Genomic DNA, 20,871 nt, shown 5'->3' with positions numbered 1-20,871 from the left:
AACTCCTTTGTTTATGAAGACAGTAAACTTATATCACCATATATGAATCCACAAGTTTGCATCCTGTCCCAGAAGACATATCATGGACTCCAAAAGCACCCCATATACGTTAGTTTTCTCATGTGAAGAAAATGTGACTTTGAAGCAGACAAGCAAAGACAAAGCAGGGGAAAAGTGGAAGAACTGTCAGCCAGTGCCTTACAGAGGCTCCTAGGGAAGGAGCAGGAAGAAATGGAAAGGCTGAAGTTAAAAACTAAAACTACAGTTGAGGATTCTGGTATGGACACATACAATCTGTGAGGCAGAGTGGTAACAGTAATGTTTCATGTGGGAAAATTTAAGCAGCTCAGGTTTACTTAGAGAGTTAATTAGCCTTTACATATGCAGTAATTTTTTCCATGAAAATATGTTTTCTAAAGATAGCATCTAACTTTAATTTCAATACCAACATCACCTTTGTATATTTACTATCCCCTTTTTTCCTAATTACAGGATGCTGATGAAATATTTTGCAATTTAACATATCTGCTTCTTCAGAGTGTGGGCGTAAAGCACAAGTGGCGTTTACAAAATGAAACCCTGAAGGAGGAGATAGCACGTGGTCACTCTTACAGTTGATTGCAGAAGACGTACGCAACCCATGCAAATTCACAAGCTTCAATCACCAAATCTAGCAGTCATTTCAGGACTAATTAATTGAATATTGAGGAATATTTTGTACTTCCAGTCATATTGTAATTCTGAATTTGAGGGAAAACTAAAACGACAATTAAAAACTCCTGACCCAATATAATCAGAAACACCACGGCATCCTCAAAATGAAAATTTGTGTTGGATGCGGTCATGTCAGAAGAATAAAACATCAAGGACTCTGAAGTGGCAAGAAGTCCTAAAAGTCAGGAAAAGGGAATCCAGGAGGATCACAGTACACAAGGTGGAACACACCAGCCTTCAGAAGTAAAACAAATATCAGAGCATATAAATGCCATGGTCTAGTTAACTGTATTTTACTATATACATCTATAAGAGCGTGAAATGCTGCAACAAAGGTGGACAACCAGATTCTTAACATTTTCCACAAAGAGACTGTAGTCTCAAAGCACATTATAAGCAATATTATCACCACCTGTACACAGAAGAGGAAAAATTATCAGTGTAGAAAGCTGAGACTTCTTATCTAGATTAAGTCCTTTGAAATGCAGAAAGGCTGTAAACCAAGAATTATTTACACCCATCAGAATTAATCTCCTTGCTAAGTGGGGCATGAAAACAACTGACCTCAAAGCAAGACCATTGAATGATGACAAACTGCAGACAAGAATATATTTGGAAACATGGTTAACTGTTGCTTGAAGCAAAGAATTGGATTTTACAGAAGTACTGGCAGACCACTATGCCTTACATGCTGGATCACTAAAAAAATAAACAGGGCAAGAAAGAAACCATCCCCAAACCACCTTTTTATGGGTCATATTCATCAGTAATGAAGAACTAATGGTGTAACGGCATTTTCAGAACATTATCAGCATAACACATAGATGCACGAAGCAATATGACTGATGCGGTGATCAGTTTTTACTGGTAGTCACAAATGAAGGTGCCAAAAGATGAAGCAGAGATTCCAACAGAGATACAAATTTCAGGAAGAGAGTAGCAGGTCGTAAGACCCAGCAAGGCAGAAAATCCTTGAGTAGCTCAATCAAGCTGTATCATCCTTCCTAAGAATGTGGAAGGGAGGGAACAAATTAAGAGCTGCTACATGATGAAGTCCTCTGCAGCTCAGACAAGTCCATCCCATGCACTCAGAAAGCGAAGACATCCATTGAGTTCTGCCCTTAGGTTCACCTATGTTATAGCTTGCTGAACATATCAGCAAGGTGTAATGCAGACTTGAGCAACAACCATGGATGCCAACAAGGTGGCACATTCTCTTGGGGCCAAAGCGCAGCAGAGTGTAGCTGTGCCTTTTGTAATGCATATGCATAGAAGGCAGGAGTTCTCAATTTCTATAGCACGAGACCACTTACCAACAAATCCATTCCAAGCTTTGACAAACTTGTTTTCACCATATCCTTTTCAGAATCCTAAGGATTTCCTGCGGTTGTGAATTCCAGCACAGTACAACAAATTATAATGAATAACAGTACTGTCAGTTTTTCTGTACCAGAAAGGACTGAAGGTGACTTCAGCCACCTATATAAAATGTATGTCTGTTTTCGCATACACTGCATACAAACGAACCAAGATTTCTTCTTCTTTTTCTAGGGACAATTCCTGCACTGAAAATCCAATGTGCTAGGTCCAGCCAGAAGTTATGAGTCAAAAATAGTTACATGATCAGTTAATGAACAAAAGGATTACCAGCACTCAAAACTGTGCCAGAATGATGACATGCAAATGTTGATGTTCCTAATCACAAGGGACAGCTCTGCAGTTTGCTTTTACCAATCAATTTAAAGACAGAGGTAAGAATGGCGTACCAGAGATTTCAGCAAAGATCTGGACGCGAAAGAGGAGAAGGAAGTCTGATATCTGAAATATACATCTAATTATCTACAAATGTCTTCCAGTACATCTTGCATGCTTTAATTATGGGGAGTATGTGCCTGTTGGCGACAATATATTCAAACAAGTACCATAAGTTTAAGTCTTCTGACTGGTAGCAGGCAATCTTTTTTTCTGAACCGCAAATATTGACTGCATTATTGCAAAATTGTATTTGTCATCATGAAAGGCAGCACCACTAAGAACATAATTATCATTACTAGGCTACCAGTTAAACACCAGTAGCACATCTGAACAAAAATCTATAGCTTTAGAAGCTTACAAACCTATTAAGAATTGCTGTCCCACATGGTACCTGACATATCTGCCATTAGTTGACTAAAATAGCACTTGCTAACATGCAGAAATTAAACTTGTTTAAACTGAACCAAACACAGACAATTTCTAAATGCAGACATGCACTTGTATTGCCTTTAATATGTTCCTATGTTTTAGTTCGCCCTCTCAAAGTCAATACAGAAGCCAGATTTAAAATGATGTAAGCTCTATACCTGGTCAATAAAGGTCAGTTTTTCTAGATCACATCTTTAGAACTGGACGTATAAACCAGGCCCGAGGGACCAGAGTTTTCTCCGAAAACCTCTGTTACTGCAAGTCGTTACGCACCGCAGCCTTTGCTCGGGCTCTGAACTGAGCTATAGATTGCAACACAGTGCCTAGAACAGCTCTGGACTTGTGACCAACCACTGGAGAGCATTAGGGATGGTAGTTTCTGACAGACCATTCCTCCTCCCATGGCAATACTAAAAGGAGGTGAGTTTGTTCTGCTTCAGTTCGCGAATATTCAAGATGCACATTTGCAAGCTTCTAAGTAAAGTAATGAACTGTCTCTTGGGAAGTGCTGTATCATGCTTTTGGTCACCCTCAAGCAAGTCAGTTGCCATATCTCTTAGAGAACACATCTGGTTTGCCAAGGAGAGCATTCCAAGTTTAGAGCCACAGATGAAGCCCTCGCCTAATTCAAAACACACGTAGCTCATCACTGTTAATGCACTGCCTTCTGTCACTTTCTGACTACTGGATTTTCAGCTCTCATTATTTGTTTGAACAAAGTTACCCTTTGTTACCCAGTGATCACCATCAAAGCCTCCCATGTGTGACTGAGCATGTTTTGCAGCGCAGGGGCATTGCCAGCAGTGCAGTTAGCCTGTTGGATATAAATACAATACCTTCATTGCCATAAGCTCCTGCATCAAGACCGCATTTTCCAGGTCTAGCCTCTGGCTGTCTCCACGAGGTTTAACGTCATAACTAAGGGGATCAATGTGGATGCTTTCCAGCTCCAGCATTGTCAGTTTCACTGCTGCCCTGTCATTTTTCAACTGCTGGATGTAATCTTTCAGCCGCTGCTCATCCTCCTTTGTAAATTCCGTATCACAACTGCTTGCAGTTGAGCTGGTAGTACTGGAAAGAGAAAGAAAGGTATTAAAAAAACATTTGGAACAAAATCTACATTTTTTACACCAAAACACTCTCCCAATACTTCATTCACACATCTGAGTTTTACTTAAAAGTTCATAGAAAGGACACACGCAGCATGGAGCGGATGGTGTAATGTTCAGAAGATGCAGAGGGGTGTGATAAATTCAGAAAATAAATTAGTTCTCTAAGCTGCATGAGAAAATTGAATCATGTGACAGCTTCCCTGCAAAGCCAGATATTTAGTGACATGTAACTGAATTACTTTTTCTGGAATTGTGTCTTCTGAAACAAGTCTTTTTTTTAATTAAAAAAAAAAAAAAAAAGGCAGCTACTTAAGATTTCTTAGCAAAACCCTAGCAGGGCAAGCTTCTCTCTGCTGCTCAACCACTGAGTCTTCATCTTCTTTGTGAACAAGCATCTGCTAAGGAAAAAGAATCATCGCAGACCTCATTTATCTCTGCTGATGGCAATACCAGCTATCGTCTCAGATATTTTTAACGGATACTCGTAGGAATCAACCTGAGCAAAATTCCATGGGCAGATGCCAGGAGGTAGCATCTTTCAATTCGTGTTAAGGTGTACTCCTCGGAACACTGACATTCCTTCAAGGGCTGGAGGGGTTTAAAACCAACCCATAAGTTAGCAGGATTTTCAATAAAAAGTCATCATCAGACTTGGCAGAACTTCTCCTGTCCGCAGGCATCAAACAAATGACTGCCCATTAGTCTGCCCCACAGAAGTTTACAGAGAGATAGCAAAAAGGGAGAATTAATGTCTGAGAGCAAGGGTGTCTCAGTGCTGCCTACCCACCTACACGCATGCCAGTGCTGCAGGGGGCCGAGACTGATACAGCCGTAGCATTCCAGGGCTGAATATAGTTGCAATAACACTAAAAGGAAAATAAAATGCCATGTTGTTTCTATAACCTCACTCAGAGCTGCCTGCTGTCTCCTGAGGTCCTGTAATCAGCTGCCGGGTGAGGGATAAGTCATCCATTAACCGTGCTTGTCTGGAATGCTAGATGATCTCAGTTATCAGCAGGGGAATAAATCACTTTCTGTATCAAATTGCACTGCTGTTCAACATTTTTGTAGGAAGAAAAAAAGCCCCACCCGCTACATGCTGTGAGAGTCAGGATGATGCCCTAAAATATATTATGCGTTATGTGAAAAAGGGGAAGCCTCTCAAGATAGGCTTGATTTTTCTCTTTTCTTTTGGTTCTACTTCAGCTAGAACTACATTGATTTTTAAGTGCCTCAAATAATTGCCAATCTTCCCACAAATTCCAAGCACAGCCTTGGAGGAGATGGAGAATTGGCAGGTCTACAAAGATTTCTCAAAATCCTTCCCTCTCATGAAATATCACATTACAGTTCTTTGCTACAGTTCTCTGTCAATTTCCCATTATTCCTTCCTTTTCTTAGGGATAATAGGTGCCATATTTACCACAATTGTAAATTGGTCTTTGCTTGTTTTCGTCCATTTCCACCTGCAGTGAAGCTAAAAACAGCCAGTACCTACACCACATAGAAACCCTTTAAGGCTGAAACAAATTTTTGTTCATACTTTCTTCTTCATTGGAGAATCTTGAAACACTTAATAAATCTTGCTTTACTGAGTCTAAAGATACCTCTCCGAAGTAAATATTGATATAAAAATCACGGGGGTAGACAATGTGAGAAATACTTAATTCTGTACTGAAGTCATGTTGCACATTTCTTCAGCACCCAGAGACAGCAATTGCACAGTTTTTCTGGATTAAATGTAAAACAGCTGTCGCTGGAGGAAGGACAGCTTTTAAAGCTTACACAGGCTTCAAATCTTGGGACACAAAGAGCTCATCTCAGTTTTCGCTTGCAAAGGAAAGAAAGCCTAGCTCTCCTGCTGGGAATGAAACCTAAGCAAAAATGCTGAAAGTCTATTGTTTTGCTGCACTGGACCCCCGTACTCACTGGATATTCACAGATTTTGGCCCTTGAGGGTCCATGGCTACGGATGCATATTTTAGGGGAGAGCAGTCCAAACTGAGGAAGGCAGTCTGGGCTGTTGCCAGTGATTCTCAGGCTGCTTTTACTTCAGTCCTGGCTGCCTGCCTGCCTGCCTGTCTGTCTGCAGCTGAGTTGGCTCCTCTGGTGGATTGCTAGCAAGCTGCTCTTCTTCTTTTTTTTTTTTTGAATATATTTTTTTAAGAAGGTGAGGGGAGCTTAGCGAGGAAGCTGTCTCAGGCAGCACACACAGGTACAAGAACGCTCCCTCCACCCCCACATTCAGCAGCAAGCCCCCCCACGCAGAAGACTGGAAGCAGTACGGTTTGCAGAAAGCCAGGGTAGAAAGCACGCTTTGGAGTGCTGTAAAAATGAGGCTGCGTGATGAGGGATGGAAACAACGCTGCAGTGTATCTGAACTCCCACAGCACCGCTCTGCCAGGGCGTGCCCCCCCAAAAGCCCCACCATGCAGCTCTCCACAGCCATAATGCTAGTCCGTTGCTGCTCTATTTAAGGGCCCACAGCTGTTGAGCATATGAATTTCAGATATTGCTCTCCCTTCTAACAGCAACCAGGACAAAGGAAAACAAACCGAGAGAATGCATATGCAGTATAACGCATCCATCCAAAAACCACATGGAACTGTTGCAAAAGATGTGCAGTTTCTCATTTCTCAAGCACATAGGTGAGGATAGAGAAAGGATCACAATTTCACCACCTGGAGGGAATACAACATCAATCTGCTCGTTCTAACTGCTGTTGTATTCAAAGCAAGCAAAGAGAAATGTTCTCCCCACTCGCTTCATCCCTCAATCCCTTTTACAACGATGTCATGCCTGGATGACGTCAATTTAATTTTCACATACAGCTTGTGGAAAATATGCAGGTTGGTATAGTATAGTATAGCATGCAGTTTTATTTGCTAGCACGCATGTATGTGTTCGCATGCACGTATGTGTGTACAAAATGCAGTGGATGCATAGGAATGAGGCTTCCAACAGTGCCTCTGCGCGAGTAACTTCTGTACGCTACAAAATTGTGTCCATAAAACCCCGTGTAAGCTTCAGTTCATCTGTTAAAAATCAAGTCAACAAATAAATCTGCAATTCAGCAATGGCTGATAGAACTAAATAACGCTGTTGGAACTGAATCCACAAAACTTGCTTGAACGTCTGTACGCAACCTTACACTTTAAAGAATGCATTTGATGCCCAGCGTACATGGGCCAGCCATCTCCTACGTGAAGGTTGTGGCTTGAGATCTAAAACAGCACAATGCCAAAAGATAGAAACTTCCTGAGAAACTGAAGAATACTCCCAACCAGCCAAAAGACAAACAACAGTATACTTGGTTAAAATCAGAATCTTTGGTGAAACTACCCTGCTTCCTCCTGAGACTAGCTCAGTCCAGCAATGAAGCGTTACATAGAGAACATTAAGGTATGTATGTGTTGGGATATTTCTAAATAACTTACTTGCACACTTCAGCCAAGATAATCTTGTCTGTCAGCTACTTATCTGAAATCTTGAAGTGATTCTGATGAGAGATATAGTCCTACATTTGGCTGAGTTCAGATATTTTGTGACACTGCATAATACTGAAAAGGATTCCCTTTGCATGTAAGAGACCAGCTCTTTACCCCGTGAATCCAGAGGTAAGGCCAGGCTTACTAGCACTGCAGGAATAAAATCCACCATTTTCAGCCAGTGTTGCAACTGGAGCCCTTCCCTTTTGTTTCCTTCTTTTTAAGGTGCAATCAGTCAAACCTCGTTGGCAATGTAGGTTCTATAGTTAGCTTCTGTCCACTAAAATAATTATGACTTCCAACTACACTGCAGACCTTTTTCTATTTTCAAAAAATGAATTGGCAACATTATTGTCCTGCTGCCAGCAAAATAAGTTGAGATGCTTGCTATTATTTTTATTCAGTTCACCAGTAACAACCTCTGTGATGCTCTTTCATTGCATTTCATTTCTTTTCATTTCAGTTGCTCCCTTTTACAGTCTTTAACCACTTGTCACTAGTGGCTCACCAAGCATTTATTCTCGGTAATGTGTTCAGTGATTTGACATTCAGAATCTCATTTGAAATGCCAAAGCTAAAGATGGGTCAACAATTTCATTATAAGTCCCTATTCTACAGGATTTCGAACAGCAGGGAGAATTACTCATTTGTCACAAGTCTCAGCAAAGGAGAGTTTTCATCATCCCACTACCTCTTTACTCAGTTGGTTTCAAAGGGAAAAGGTAGCAATACATATCTGCAAAACTAAAATCCCGCAGCACTAAAACAGCTATGGCAAAAGATCAGTCTTGCAGATTCAGAGTATGTTTGAACCACATAATGTAAAAATGTTTTCATTCCAGTGTAGTGGTCCCCAAATGCTGGTTCACACAGCGCTCACTAGTGATGTGGGCTTGTTCTACTCCCCAGTTTTATAGACTGCAAAGTTCTTTAAGACAAATAAAAAACATTAAGCCTGCAGGAGCAGCTAGAAATCTGCAGTCTGCTTTCCTATATCTGCTTGGATTGCTATTGTAATGGAAAAGGAAAGGGAAACCATCAACATCAAAGAATCATAGCGGGCTGGAGGTCTGCGGCATTGGGATGTCTGTCTAGAGCAGCAGGGAGCCGAGTGGCAAGGCAGCACGCATGAATGGGTTGAGAGAGCTGGGAACACAGGCAGGATAACGCCCAAAAGCAGGAGTAGGGGCCTGCAGAGAAACAAAAAGGATCCAGAATGATAGGGAGAGGAGGGTTAAAGACAAAATCTTCAGTTTTTTAAGTCTGAGACAGAACATTTACTGATAAATATAGAAAAGTGTGTGCCTTTTGAACCACCACAGATTTTCCACTCGTGGTCTGGCACAGTGTCACGTGTCTGTAAGCTGAAAAGGGGACGACTCTATTTTGAGACAGGGTCCCCAGGAAGGAGAAATCTGAAAACACCTCTACCACCTATCACTTGAACACAACAGAGGGAAAGGAGAGAAGATTTGTGTTTCATGGAGAAGCTAAAGTTTCAGAAATATTTTCACCAGTATCTATGTCCAGACAAAGACAAATTACACTGGGCGTGGGGGCAGGGGAGAGGGATCACAACATGTAAGTGATGATCGGATCAGGATGCCCACATGACAAGTTCCTCACTTGCTGTGTGCCCTTTGGGTGAGTGAGAGAAGCTTTTCTCTTTCATGTTCCACATACATCAAAGCAGATAATAATAGTTACCTTATTCAGTTCGATATCTTGCTCCATGCCAGAGAAAAATTATCCTACAATGATAATGGCTCAAGCTACAACCTCCCCCTTGCACACAGAAGCACTGACATTTGCATTCATGACACAGTTTATACTGATGAAATTTGAAATCCTACGCCATTTTAATCATACTCTGCTGAAACTTTACTCGGCCAACATGTTAGGTGCACACATACACATATTATCAGCTGGCCACCAAAAATTCATGGTAAACAATGAGCATGAGGGATGATTTTCTTCCCCAAAAACACACACTTCCCTCCCTCATCCTCCCCCTCAAAAACCCAAAAATTATGTTGAACAAAGCAAGGACTATAGAGACTATATTCCTACCAAACACCGTCAATGAAAAGCTAGGAGAACAAACACTAAAACAAGAACACCTTCCCCCTCCCCTCCAACTTCCACTCTGTCAATACTGGAAACTATCTAAATTATTTTCAAGAAAAAAAATAATATTATGCCTTAACCAGGTATCTCACAAGAAAAACACTAAGGTAGTTATGAACAACCGAAAATGACACTTTCAAATAACAGAATGGAGAACAAGCTTAGTCTAGGTATAGGTGTTGCCACATGTGGCCACTTACAACAGGTTCATGTGCAGGTGTAGATATCACGTAAGCACACAGGAATTGAGACAAGTCACATATATGAAACAGTTTTGTGTAACTTCTTTCCAAGGCCAGTAAATACTTCTGGTACAACGAGTGATCGATGCGTTACTAGCGCAGATGCTGCCACATTAATTTCTGAATAAAGATACAGCTTTCTTTGGACTGGAAGTGCACCATAAAACTTCTCTGAATAAAACATTAAAATTTACCCCACGTTTGGACCCTGTTCCCTCAGGTTACCTTTTTGCTCACTTTTTAGCTATTCCATGCTAATCACAGGCAGGAAATAAGATCCTTTGGAGGAGGCATCATCAAGAAGAGGAAATGATATAGTACTAAAATAAACTTCTAAAAGTGTCAAAAAAAAATGACAGCATTTGAATAAAGAACTGGCTCAAAAACTGAATTAAAATGACGTTTTAGAGTGAATCTGAGAAACCAAAAATAACTTTTAAAAAGAAAAATGTTCATCTATATTTATCCAGGACGCTTGCCAAATTCGTATCCATACACAAGCACGCATATTCACTGCACAGAGTACAATTACACTGCAGGCAGGCAACGACTCAAAATGAAGCTGCAAGCAGATGTATTTGAACGGGAACACTTCTGCAATAATAGCTCATTTAAGTTTAATTATTTTATAGTCCTTCAGAAAAACTGCCATATCCAGCCTTTCCTGGAAGAATGCACTCTGTCTGTCACGATGCTCATTTGCCACTCCATGTGCGAAAGAACAGCATGGGAAGGAAGAATTTGGAAGGGGGCAACAGAGAACGAGAAGGGAGAGGAAATAGTTTAGAACAAAATGTCTAGATTTGCAACATTTAGAAAACAATTCTTGAGCACTCCAAAATGCCAATGGAAGCATACTTCTGATCTCTGGTTTTCCATAGGTCTGTGCTGTCTGCATACAATAGATATGAATAAGTAGTACATGATTTGAGTTCCAATAAAACAGCAAGAAAGTCACTGAAGTAAAACAAATGTAATGGTTTTGCCCTTTATGAGGAAGATCAAAGTTCAGAATCACCCATTTGCAATAAATTTACACAAAATCCTTCTTGGCTGGAGCTGCTCGAAGTCTAAAGACAATCAGACCACTGAGGCATGGTGACTAACAAATCAAAGCAAAGAAGCCAGTGGACTGAGGTGAGGGAGGTAGTTCAGCAAATACAATACAACACAACGTTTGGTCTGAAATCAAACACTTGGGGGTCAGGGCAGCGGAGGAGTTGCAGTTACCTTGTGTGGCTGTTGGATGACAGGCTTTCCCAGGGCTGCACGCTACAGCCAGTGACTGCATAGGCTCCCCCGCAGCTCCCGTCTAGTTTCATCAGCAAGGCTTTCGCTGCGTTCTCAGCTGTCTTCCTGCAGTCGTGAGCTCTCTTAAGCATCTGAGTGATGTTTTCATCACCTGTCTGGTCCCCTAGTTTTCAAGCAAACAATCCGATTCAGAGCTTTGAGGAGGGGGATAGAAATTACAGCAAGAGTAGAGATGCTTCTACGCGCTCTCAGTTTAGACCAAGACGATGACAATGAACTAGCAATCTGTGATGTAAAAGCAACTTCACTTCTGTGCGAGTATCAGTGGTAACTACTGGCCTGAAGGCATCTCCCTTCCCAGCCACAGGCTCCAGGTACTTGTTGCTCCGGGTTACATGTCTTAAGTGATGTTTTGTCTTAGCTAGCTTCTCTGTTTGTAAGGGTGTACATTGTGCATTAGGATTAGATTAGGGCGCTCACATTAATAATACACTGGAAAAGCCTCAGCCTAAATTACAACTCTTACTCCAATCAGTCCAGTGCTGTTTCACAGTGTGGTCATTTCCAGTGCTTTGTCTCACAAGCACCTTTATCTCAAGCCTGACAGTTTGCCAGAACACTTTCTTACAGGTTACCTTTCCAGCTGGAAGCATTGCCTTACTGCTTAGAAGCAGCCTTTCAGAGTTTACAGCCATGCATACTAACTCAAAAGAAAACTAGCACTGGTGTTTATTAATTTGCTATAATTTCTAATGGTTATGCAGCATCTATGCAGCTCATAAGCTGTCCCTTCAGCAGAGGCAGGACAGAAACCACCTCTGTCACTACTCTCATAGTCCTAACTCCAGCTGGACTCAACTTGTTAAAGACAGACACGTTAGTGGCTACACTGAAAGTCTGAACAAAGCTACAATATATTCATACTTTACCAAACACCACGCAAAGATATCAGAGAGTATAAAAAAACCCCGTTTGCCCAATGTCAGATTTTCATTTCATCCTTATTTGAGTCAAAGACCAATTACCAGTACTTCACACTCGCTAAGTGAAGTGTGTGCACTAGAAATAACATTAATGCGGAAGAAAGGACAGAGAATGTTCTGCTAAGAGCAGCCAGATATGCTCAGCTCTAAGTGATGCAGAAGCAAATCCCACGAATTTTCCACTCACAGATGTTGATATAAAACTTGACTAATCTTCAAACCAAAAATCTGCTATTTTATCTAGGTGTTTTAATCAAATTTCATGGTGAAATAAAGGTACATAAACCAAACACTACTTCCTCACAGCTGTGCTACGTAATGGGAAATTGTCACTATTTCTATCACTGGGCTGTAACTGATAATGCCATAATTAAGACCTGTAGACAGACACCTATATAAAAACTCAACTACGCTCTCTTTCATAAAATGCACGCGAGATGAAGTCCTACTCAAACCCAAAGTATTTCTCCCTTCTAAGACTTCTTTCTGCCATCTATGTGAATAGAAAATCCAAGTCAAAATTCACTTTTGCTGGCCACTGATTTCTGCCAGCAGGGAAAGCTCCCTAGCATATGGAGCAAAGGAATGACCAGAGTCTGGGAGAAAGGTGGATGAAAATCTCAGACATCCACTCGAACGTTTACTGCATGTCACACACTGCACAGGCCAAGATAGGTACACAAGAGCCTGCTTCTTGCACTGGGAGAGATACAAAATAAGGGGCACGGTTAGCAGCACAGCGACTGTGGGCTGAGTGCATCTTAGTCATCTGAAACAAGAGGCTGACCATGGCCAGTCCTGTGGCTCTAAAGCCAGATGGTCACTGTTGTCTCTAAAAGCTCTGCGTTTACATTTCGGTGATTCCTGAGAAGCTAGTGCTATAACACTGCTTCAACCAGGCAGCTACCCTGCCTCAGCACAGTACAAAGTGCTATTCTTCTCTCTCTAAAGATTTCCCCTCTTTGTACTTGAAGATTACTACAGCTACCTTCTCCTATCAGTAAAAGGAACAGGACTATAAAACAGAGATTAACATTCATGGTGCAAACACCTCTTTCTATCAGAAAAGTGGAGCCAGCAGCAATAACAACCTCCAAACACTTCAGAATAGTGATTCCAACCTCCAAACACTACGGTAGTGGTTCATTCCATTACTTAGCCAGCAGCATATTAAAAAACAACATCTAGCCACAAGATTAACTATCCACAAAATAAAAAAAAAACCCAGAACATACAGGCTAATATCCCTGACAAAACAATAAAACATACGACAGAATGTTTTGAAATTTCAGAGCAAAGGTAAAATGTGGGGTGAAAAACTAGAGCCATTTTGGGGGTTTTTTTTTGGTAACTACTCAATGCTACCCTTGTACTTCCTTAATCCCAGTTTTTCATAGACTATACTCAACTTCTACAGGGGTCATTGTTGCTGGTTCAAACAAAATCTGTACTTGCAGTTACCACAGCTGTATGGCCCTAAGCCACATATGCTCATAAGTATTGTTTAATAATTCCACTCTGTACAGTTGCATGCCCGTAACAGCCTCACCACTGCCAGAACAGGCATCCCCTTGTAACAGTATATGTAGGTTAATTTAAATTGATGGTGAATTTTATTATATAATTCCAGTCTCTCTTTTTCTTTTCCCCTATTTTTTGGGTGTGTAAAATGATCTAATTAGTTAAAAATGAGAAAAGACCGGAGAGCAGTCTTAAGTGATGGGTCATGAGATGATTCACCATTACAACTGCCTTTAATGCTAACTGTCACCCAAAAAAAAAAAATACATAAAGTGATTCATTGACATCTTACCAACAGAACCAACACCTGCAGCTCTGAACTGCCCGAGAATGAGACTCTGCTCACTTTCTGCCAATGCCAACAGCAGCTCATATGCTTCTATGCATTGTTCACTGAAAGAGAAAAGAAACCACAGGAAAAAAATATCAACACAAAATATACCTGCAATTTAGACAGAATACACCCGCAAGAGCAACAAAAAAAGAGGTAGCTGAACTGCATGATTCCCTACTATGTGTCTAGCAGCAGGGGTATTAAATGACATAACACAACACACATGGCTTCTATCGTAAGCATGCAACAGTCTCTCCTTCCTTATGATGGCCCCAGGTTGGCCTCAAGTAATGTAAGAAATTAAAACAGAAAAGAATGGCCTGATGTGAAGTGAGCTCCAGAAGCATGTTTGAAACAGTCAACAATATGAATTGTGGTCAACATGATCCCTTTGAGAAACTTTTTTCAGGCCTTCTTACTATACAAAATACAGTACCCTACTATATAACTATACTACACAAAGTATATTAAGAAGAAAAGAAAAGACAAGAAATATATTTGCTGCTCTGTCCTGGCTGTAAGATTTTCCTCCTTACAACACAACAGCTTCTAAATACAAGTGGCTGCGTGGTTGTAGTTGCTGGCGGGGGTTAAACCATGACAACAGAATACATTCTTTAAAAAGCACACAGTTTGCCTTAAGACCAGACTGCCTGTTCCAAATTAGTTGCAGTTGAAGGAGTTAAACAACACCATCTTCTTTACATATAGTTTAAAGCAAATTTAGATACTTGTAACCAAATAGCAAGCAATTCATCCACAATTTCAGATGATGTAATATAAAGTCACTCTGAATTATGTGGAGTATAATACTACTCTTGGACCACTGCTCTTGTGAAGGGTGTCACCCTAATACAGAGAACCTGTATCTCAAGACCAGATACAGCAGAGAGAGTTTAAGCCTACACACAACCCCTAATTCAAAAGTTAATTCAGTATTTAAAAATTAAAAGATAAATCCCTATATTTCTATTAGACCAAGTTTGCTACTGCTGGTTGAAATTAGGGTTGAACCACTTGTATCAGTAACTTCAGTTCTGTAGTTTGTCAAGTAGTTTAACCAAAGGAGCATTTTTTTCAGGGAGGAAACAAAGAGAATCAGTGTTACTATGGCACAGCAACAATTTCACTCTCAAAGACTTCCATCAGGTCTCCCCAGCTCCCTCTTTTTCTGGCTGAGACACCCCCTGCGTAGTTTCGTACCTGTACTGCAGCGCAAGCCTGAGGGCGGTGGCGTTGGACTCGTACTTCCCAACAAGCATGCTCATCCTCTCGGCATTGCTCTTGCACTCTTCCAGTGTTATTGTCAACAAGTCATTCTGCGATTTCAAGTGCTCAATGCGGCTGTAGAAAAGGAAGTAATTTGCAACCTTCAAACTTAGCTTGCAGACACTGACCTGAAAACTCTAGAACAATCATAATTTAAAACAACAAATACCGTTTGGTCTAGATAAGGTTTTTAATGAAGATGTCAAAATCTATCAGTTCTGTGTCCCACATCCAGAGCCAAGAGGATAGTAATTCCTCTTAGGACAGATTCTTCCTCCTCCTCCTCTCCTCCCCGTAAAATGTACTCATAACCCTGTGCAACAGCAGCAAGCAGAAAGCTGTACCCTTATTTTGTAAGCCACAAGACTGTGTAGACAGTTTCATATTAACCTTTTGCTTAATTTTTCTGCCTCCATTCCTCACTTCCCGCCGCCACATTTGCTTCTTGTTCTAAGTGGCATGTTCATCAGTGAAGTGTGTGGGTGTGTGCAGGGATCACGCAGCTGCATAAATGCCCCCTTTCTTTGGAACATCCAGAATAACCATTTCACCTGAAGCAGTATTTTGTTGTGATTAGAGAGGTAACATCCAAAATACGAACAAAGTTCCAATGAGGCAAAGAAATCTCCAAAAGTTCTGGCAATAGTCAGACAGACATATCAGAACTTAACTGTAATATTCTTCTCAATGAGGTCAACTCTGAAGCTGAAAGGGAGGCTTCAGGATATCAGTGTTACTGTTTATTCTCACTGCTGATAACTGCACTCACTATACAGTTGTATACACTGTACACTGTACAGTGTACTATGCCTAATCACAAGAGTTGGACATACACCAAAAAGAGACAGGCAAATGATTTCAAAATTTGGACAGGTAGCTAATGAAGAAATCAGTGACATCCAGAACAACTCTAAAATCACTGACTTCTTAACAGACACAGGAAGAAAGGCTAGTATACCATTTATTCAGCTATAGGAATAAAGCCCTGACTTTCCCAGCTGCTAGAACTCTCAGATGCTTCATCTCCTATATCTGCTTTGACACCTCCTATAAGGATGCATGTTGTCACAGCATAATGCATTGTGCAGTGCACAGAAAAAAGCAAAAGAAAAAAAGGGGGAAAAAAAGAAGAAAAAAAAAAGGATCACATTTTGCAGCACTACAAAAACATGAGCTACAAATAAAAGAGATATTGTACTGATCAGACTAAATCTGAGATAGCCATGGGGAAGAGAGAACTTGGAAGGAAACATGCAGAGACATGATTCTCACATTCCTGATCCACAGGTTTGATTTTATGTGCTGAAGAGGACATGAAGCACTGATTTTGACAGAGTGTATTGAAGGATAGCACCAGCAGTATTTTACCTGCAACCAGAAAGCTGCCATCTTTCTTCTGCAGACAGAAGTCTATTTACTGATACATATGCCCCACCACCATACATAAGTACATCCATTGATACAGTTAATGCTATAATTCCGTTTCTTCAGGACAAACCAAAACAAGCTAATTACAGAATGATGGAGAATAGGTTATGGGAATCCTTATTTCTAGCAGTGATGTGTTTTATGAAAAGAAGATGCGCTGTCTACTTGGTCAGCCATAGAGAAGGACACTCCACAGCACAGGCTGTCACAGGTGCCATGCTGACCTAATAACGTGTGACCAAACCTAATTCACACTAATAAATCCTTAGCATATGATTCAGTCTACTCTTTATCAACTACATTCCATATTTATCTGGAGCTGCCACAGTTGAGCTGGGACGGAACCAAGAAATGTTCAAAAAGGATAAAAATGTAGTAACTTTAAGAAAGCTAACAGCAGACAACACATCTGAGCGTATCTAACTTTTCACCTTACCTATTTAATCTCTCTGTCTCCACTTCAAACTCTCGGATTTTACTTTCAGAGATAGCAGATCCATGTGAATAAAGAGTCTGGAAGATTTCCTGGATGTTTGAGCAGTCTTGGAGGGAATGTGCCAAATGCTCAGCCACAGTACTAGACACCTGCACAGGGCAGTTGATAGATCATTGTGAATAGATAACCACTGGATTCCTCCCACAGGCAGTCTGCACTGAGAGCTGCATTTGCTTGCACGCGCTCACTTCAAGGCATTCATTATTCAGTTTTTACTATGAATTTTACACTGAATAGAACATTTACAAGTTTCCACTTTAAGAAGCTATTTTGATTTAAAATTCTGCTAACCAAAGGGTGAAGCCCACTATTTCATCATACATTTAGAAAGCCTAATATGCAAGTTATTTACTTTCTTGAAAGCTTAGCAAAAGGTCAGAGCTAAGTTCTTCAGCGAAACAAATATTAACACACAGTAACAACAGCATTATGGATTTACATTGGCATTACAAAGCAGACCCCAGTTCTCTGTTGATGAGAAGCTGCAAAATGCAACTGACCAGTCTTTTCTTGAAGAACAGTATTTTGGAGGAATTGACTCCAAAATTACCCTCTTCAAGTCACTCAGAGAATGGTTTCTAGCCACCAGCTATTAGAAAATGAGATCTTAACACTGGGTGAAATATTCTCTGTTTAAATGTTTTTCTCAAAATAACTTTTGAAGTATTTTCACAGTTGGCTCATATATTAATTTAGTAAAAAAAACCAATGCTGCTTTCAATGGAACATCCTCAGAAGGTATCATGCATGCACGTAATTATCAGTCCTTACCCCTATGCTGCTGATTTCTGATCCTAAGACAGGTCTATCAGATGATGAAGACTCCGATCTTGTCTTTGACAGCTTCACTCTCTCAGCAATCTGTAAGTCAGAATGCTGCACAGGTTACACAGGAACCCACACTCCACAAAGATCACACAAAATGCATTTGTTCATTAGCTACGCTTGCAAACCTGAAGTAAACTACGTAGAATTGGCACCTGTGTTGTAGCTGAGAGAATAACAATCATTAGCACACAATTCCTCTCTACAGCTCAAGTTCATGGGCCTGCTTAGGACCCCAGAAAACTCTCTGGGGATTCCAGGTATCTCGCAGTTAATCGCAAGCCTGCACAGCAGCTGTGCAAAACGAAACCCGCTTCTCCCAGGTAACGAGAAGCGTTACTGCCAGACACAATAGCTCACCTTGGCTATGGGAATGTCATTGCTACTGCTGCTTGTGCTCAGCTCTCCTGTGCTGGGGTTAATGGGCCGATTGGCAGGAGTGAGACGACTTGGGCTGGATGGGCCTGTTGCCTGCACGCTTTGCAAACGGGTTTGCAGTTCCCGAACCTACAACAAAACATAAGGTTCTGTTTTTTTCCACTTTTATGGTTTAAATAGTTCGGAGATTTTCTCATTGTCTAGCCAAGCCTAATGGCTTCTGGCTCAAGCGTAGAAGTTGTATTTTGTCCTGTGGCGGCCATGAGGTTTTCATGTGGGGAGCAGATGAATGGAGGTTGTTTTAAAATTCTATCGTCAGTTTTTTAAACCATTTGCAATGTGGAAATATGCAAATGTAATACTGTAGAGTAATTACTCAAAGTTTCAGTTTGTTTTATATAACCCTTTCAGTGCAGCTGTACTATATGCATAGAAATTACTCTCTGGGGTGAAGCTAATGCTCCAGCCCAAGATTATGATGCCTAAACAAACCAAACGAAGATCCTGTTGTTAATGGAAAGCTCCAGTGTTGAAAAAACCCTTGACATAAATATACCATAGGATAACTTTTTTATATTTAAAGGTCAAAGAAATTCAAATGTTAATCATGCTTTCATAACTACAGTTAAGTAAAGCTACCATATAGTGAGCAATGTACAGACAAGAAAATACCAGGAAAGTACCCAGCCAGCAGTCTGCAGAAGCACTCTATAAACATACGCTGTGAACATTGCATGGTCCTCAGAACAAATCAGATACTTGCAGAAGTGACGTCAAAAGATTTTCAGGACTAAAAAATGAAAAAATAAATAGTCTGCACAAGCCAAACTATAGCGGAGCTAAGGATTATCATGTTTACCTTGGAATAATTTTTAACAGACAAAGAATAAATGGTCTGCTTAACACAACAATTATGCCACAAGGTAAAGTGACAGGGCTCATTTTTCCCACAGAACCTCAAACAAAGAGCGTGAGATGAGAGAAGGGGTAAGAAACCATCTGAAGGGGAAATTTCCCTGAATATACAGTATTTACTTTTATACGCAAGTTTCTATGCCAATTTTGTTGGAACAGTCCATCTGCAAAACAGGACTGGTGAAATTTTACCAGAAGTCCAGTGAAATAAAAGTTCAGTCCGTTTGATATTCCCCTGTAGCATGAAGTGCAACTCTGACTCCTATTCTCTAGAACAAGGTGGGATTTTATACTAAATATAATACATTTACACAAAGAGCTGATTAAGCAAGCTGAAACCCCGTAGTCAAAAAATATCAACATTAAAGCCTAAGCTTGCTTCAGCTATCGGCCCACCAAGTGCATGGTCAGTGCTTTAGCAATCTCTGCTTGAAGAAGTGTCAGTCAGCAAGTTCTCTGCACAACTTATACGGATGCCTTCAACCTACTGCACCGAGGAAAGAGTTCAAACTGGAACTGTTTCCAGTCACCAAAGCAGTATCTTACACCACCTACGATCCCCTACAGTCTGCTTCTCCTTCCCTATAGGGTACTCGCGCCTCTTCCTCAGTCGTATGCAAACTGAAGGTCAGGTTGCCTGAGGACTTACTGTCAAAATAACAGAATTTTGAGGTATGTGCAAATTACAAAAAAGAAAAAAAAAACCCATGTGTTTTATGTAACAGAGCAGAACAATTTCATGTTACTAATAAAAAGCTGTAAATGGCAACAGTAAGAGCACATAAAAGCTAACTATGCTCCTAACTTCCCAGTTCAGATGTAGAGGAGTGCTACACCTTAAACAAAATGAATCCAAACAACTCCATTGGTCCCTCTGTTAAAAAAAAAAACCAAACAAAAAACCCCCAGATAAAGTACACAAAACCTCAAAGCAAATCCCCAATGTTTAAAGTAACTTGCTGCAAAATGGATACTGGTGCTCGCCCCAGAGTTATACATCTTAACTGTAATTACATCATGAAGTTAACTGAGCAGAGTGTATAAAGTGCACATTCATAGCGTGTATCTTCTACATATTTGCAGCTGAGGCCTTGTTTGTTCATATAGACATATATAATTTCAACACGGGTATAGCTGCACTAATGCAAACCTTAAGGACAGAAGTGCTCCACTGATGCAAACCAATCGTTTCAGCCTGCTGATGTGCATAAAACTGAAATAAACCATGTATGCATGTTTCTGCTTGCAGATATGGAATGCCAGTGCAGATAGGATTTGTACTGTGGCATTAATACTGGGGAAAAAGAAAAAAAGCAACCCCAAAACTTCATTAAATCAAAATCACATTTATTACTATTTCTTTTAACCTGAGCTGTTCCAAATTAAATTCCCCAAGTGCTTAAGTTACAGCATTATTTAAAAGCAACCAAATAGGAAAGCCGCTAGGGATGTATTCTTCATAAAATCAAATCCCTGCCTCAGTGTCTGACTTAAAAATTGCTAAAATATTCATCTATGCGCAGAGGCTAGTTCTGGAAGACTTCAGTCCAAAAGCAAGTAACATTTTAAATTTAAGGGCAACCAGGAAACAGAGTGTTAAAGTT

At 40.5% G+C, this 20,871-nt stretch overlaps 1 protein-coding gene across 4 annotated transcripts in view; it reads right to left on the bottom strand.

Annotated features, from left to right (window-relative positions):
• The window catches only part of MCC (MCC regulator of WNT signaling pathway), a 207,293-nt gene that overhangs the window by 20,086 nt on the left and 166,336 nt on the right, over positions 1-20,871 (bottom strand). For 3 of the 4 annotated variants that reach the window (XM_054186292.1, XM_054186294.1, XM_054186295.1), the window contains 7 exons: positions 18,335-18,481; positions 17,921-18,010; positions 17,090-17,238; positions 15,160-15,300; positions 13,915-14,015; positions 11,098-11,281; positions 3,735-3,969 (listed from right to left, as the gene is read on the bottom strand). In XM_054186292.1, the coding sequence (XP_054042267.1) occupies positions 3,735-3,969; positions 11,098-11,281; positions 13,915-14,015; positions 15,160-15,300; positions 17,090-17,238; positions 17,921-18,010; positions 18,335-18,481 (1,047 nt within the window). The remainder of the gene's footprint in view (positions 1-3,734; positions 3,970-11,097; positions 11,282-13,914; positions 14,016-15,159; positions 15,301-17,089; positions 17,239-17,920; positions 18,011-18,334; positions 18,482-20,871) is intronic. The other variant, XM_054186293.1, reaches the window with a different exon arrangement.

The sequence above is a fragment of the Rissa tridactyla genome, chromosome Z (assembly GCF_028500815.1).
Source record: "Rissa tridactyla isolate bRisTri1 chromosome Z, bRisTri1.patW.cur.20221130, whole genome shotgun sequence".
NCBI classification, from domain to species: Eukaryota; Metazoa; Chordata; class Aves; order Charadriiformes; family Laridae; genus Rissa; species Rissa tridactyla.
This window is presented reverse-complemented; position numbering and strand designations above follow the sequence as displayed.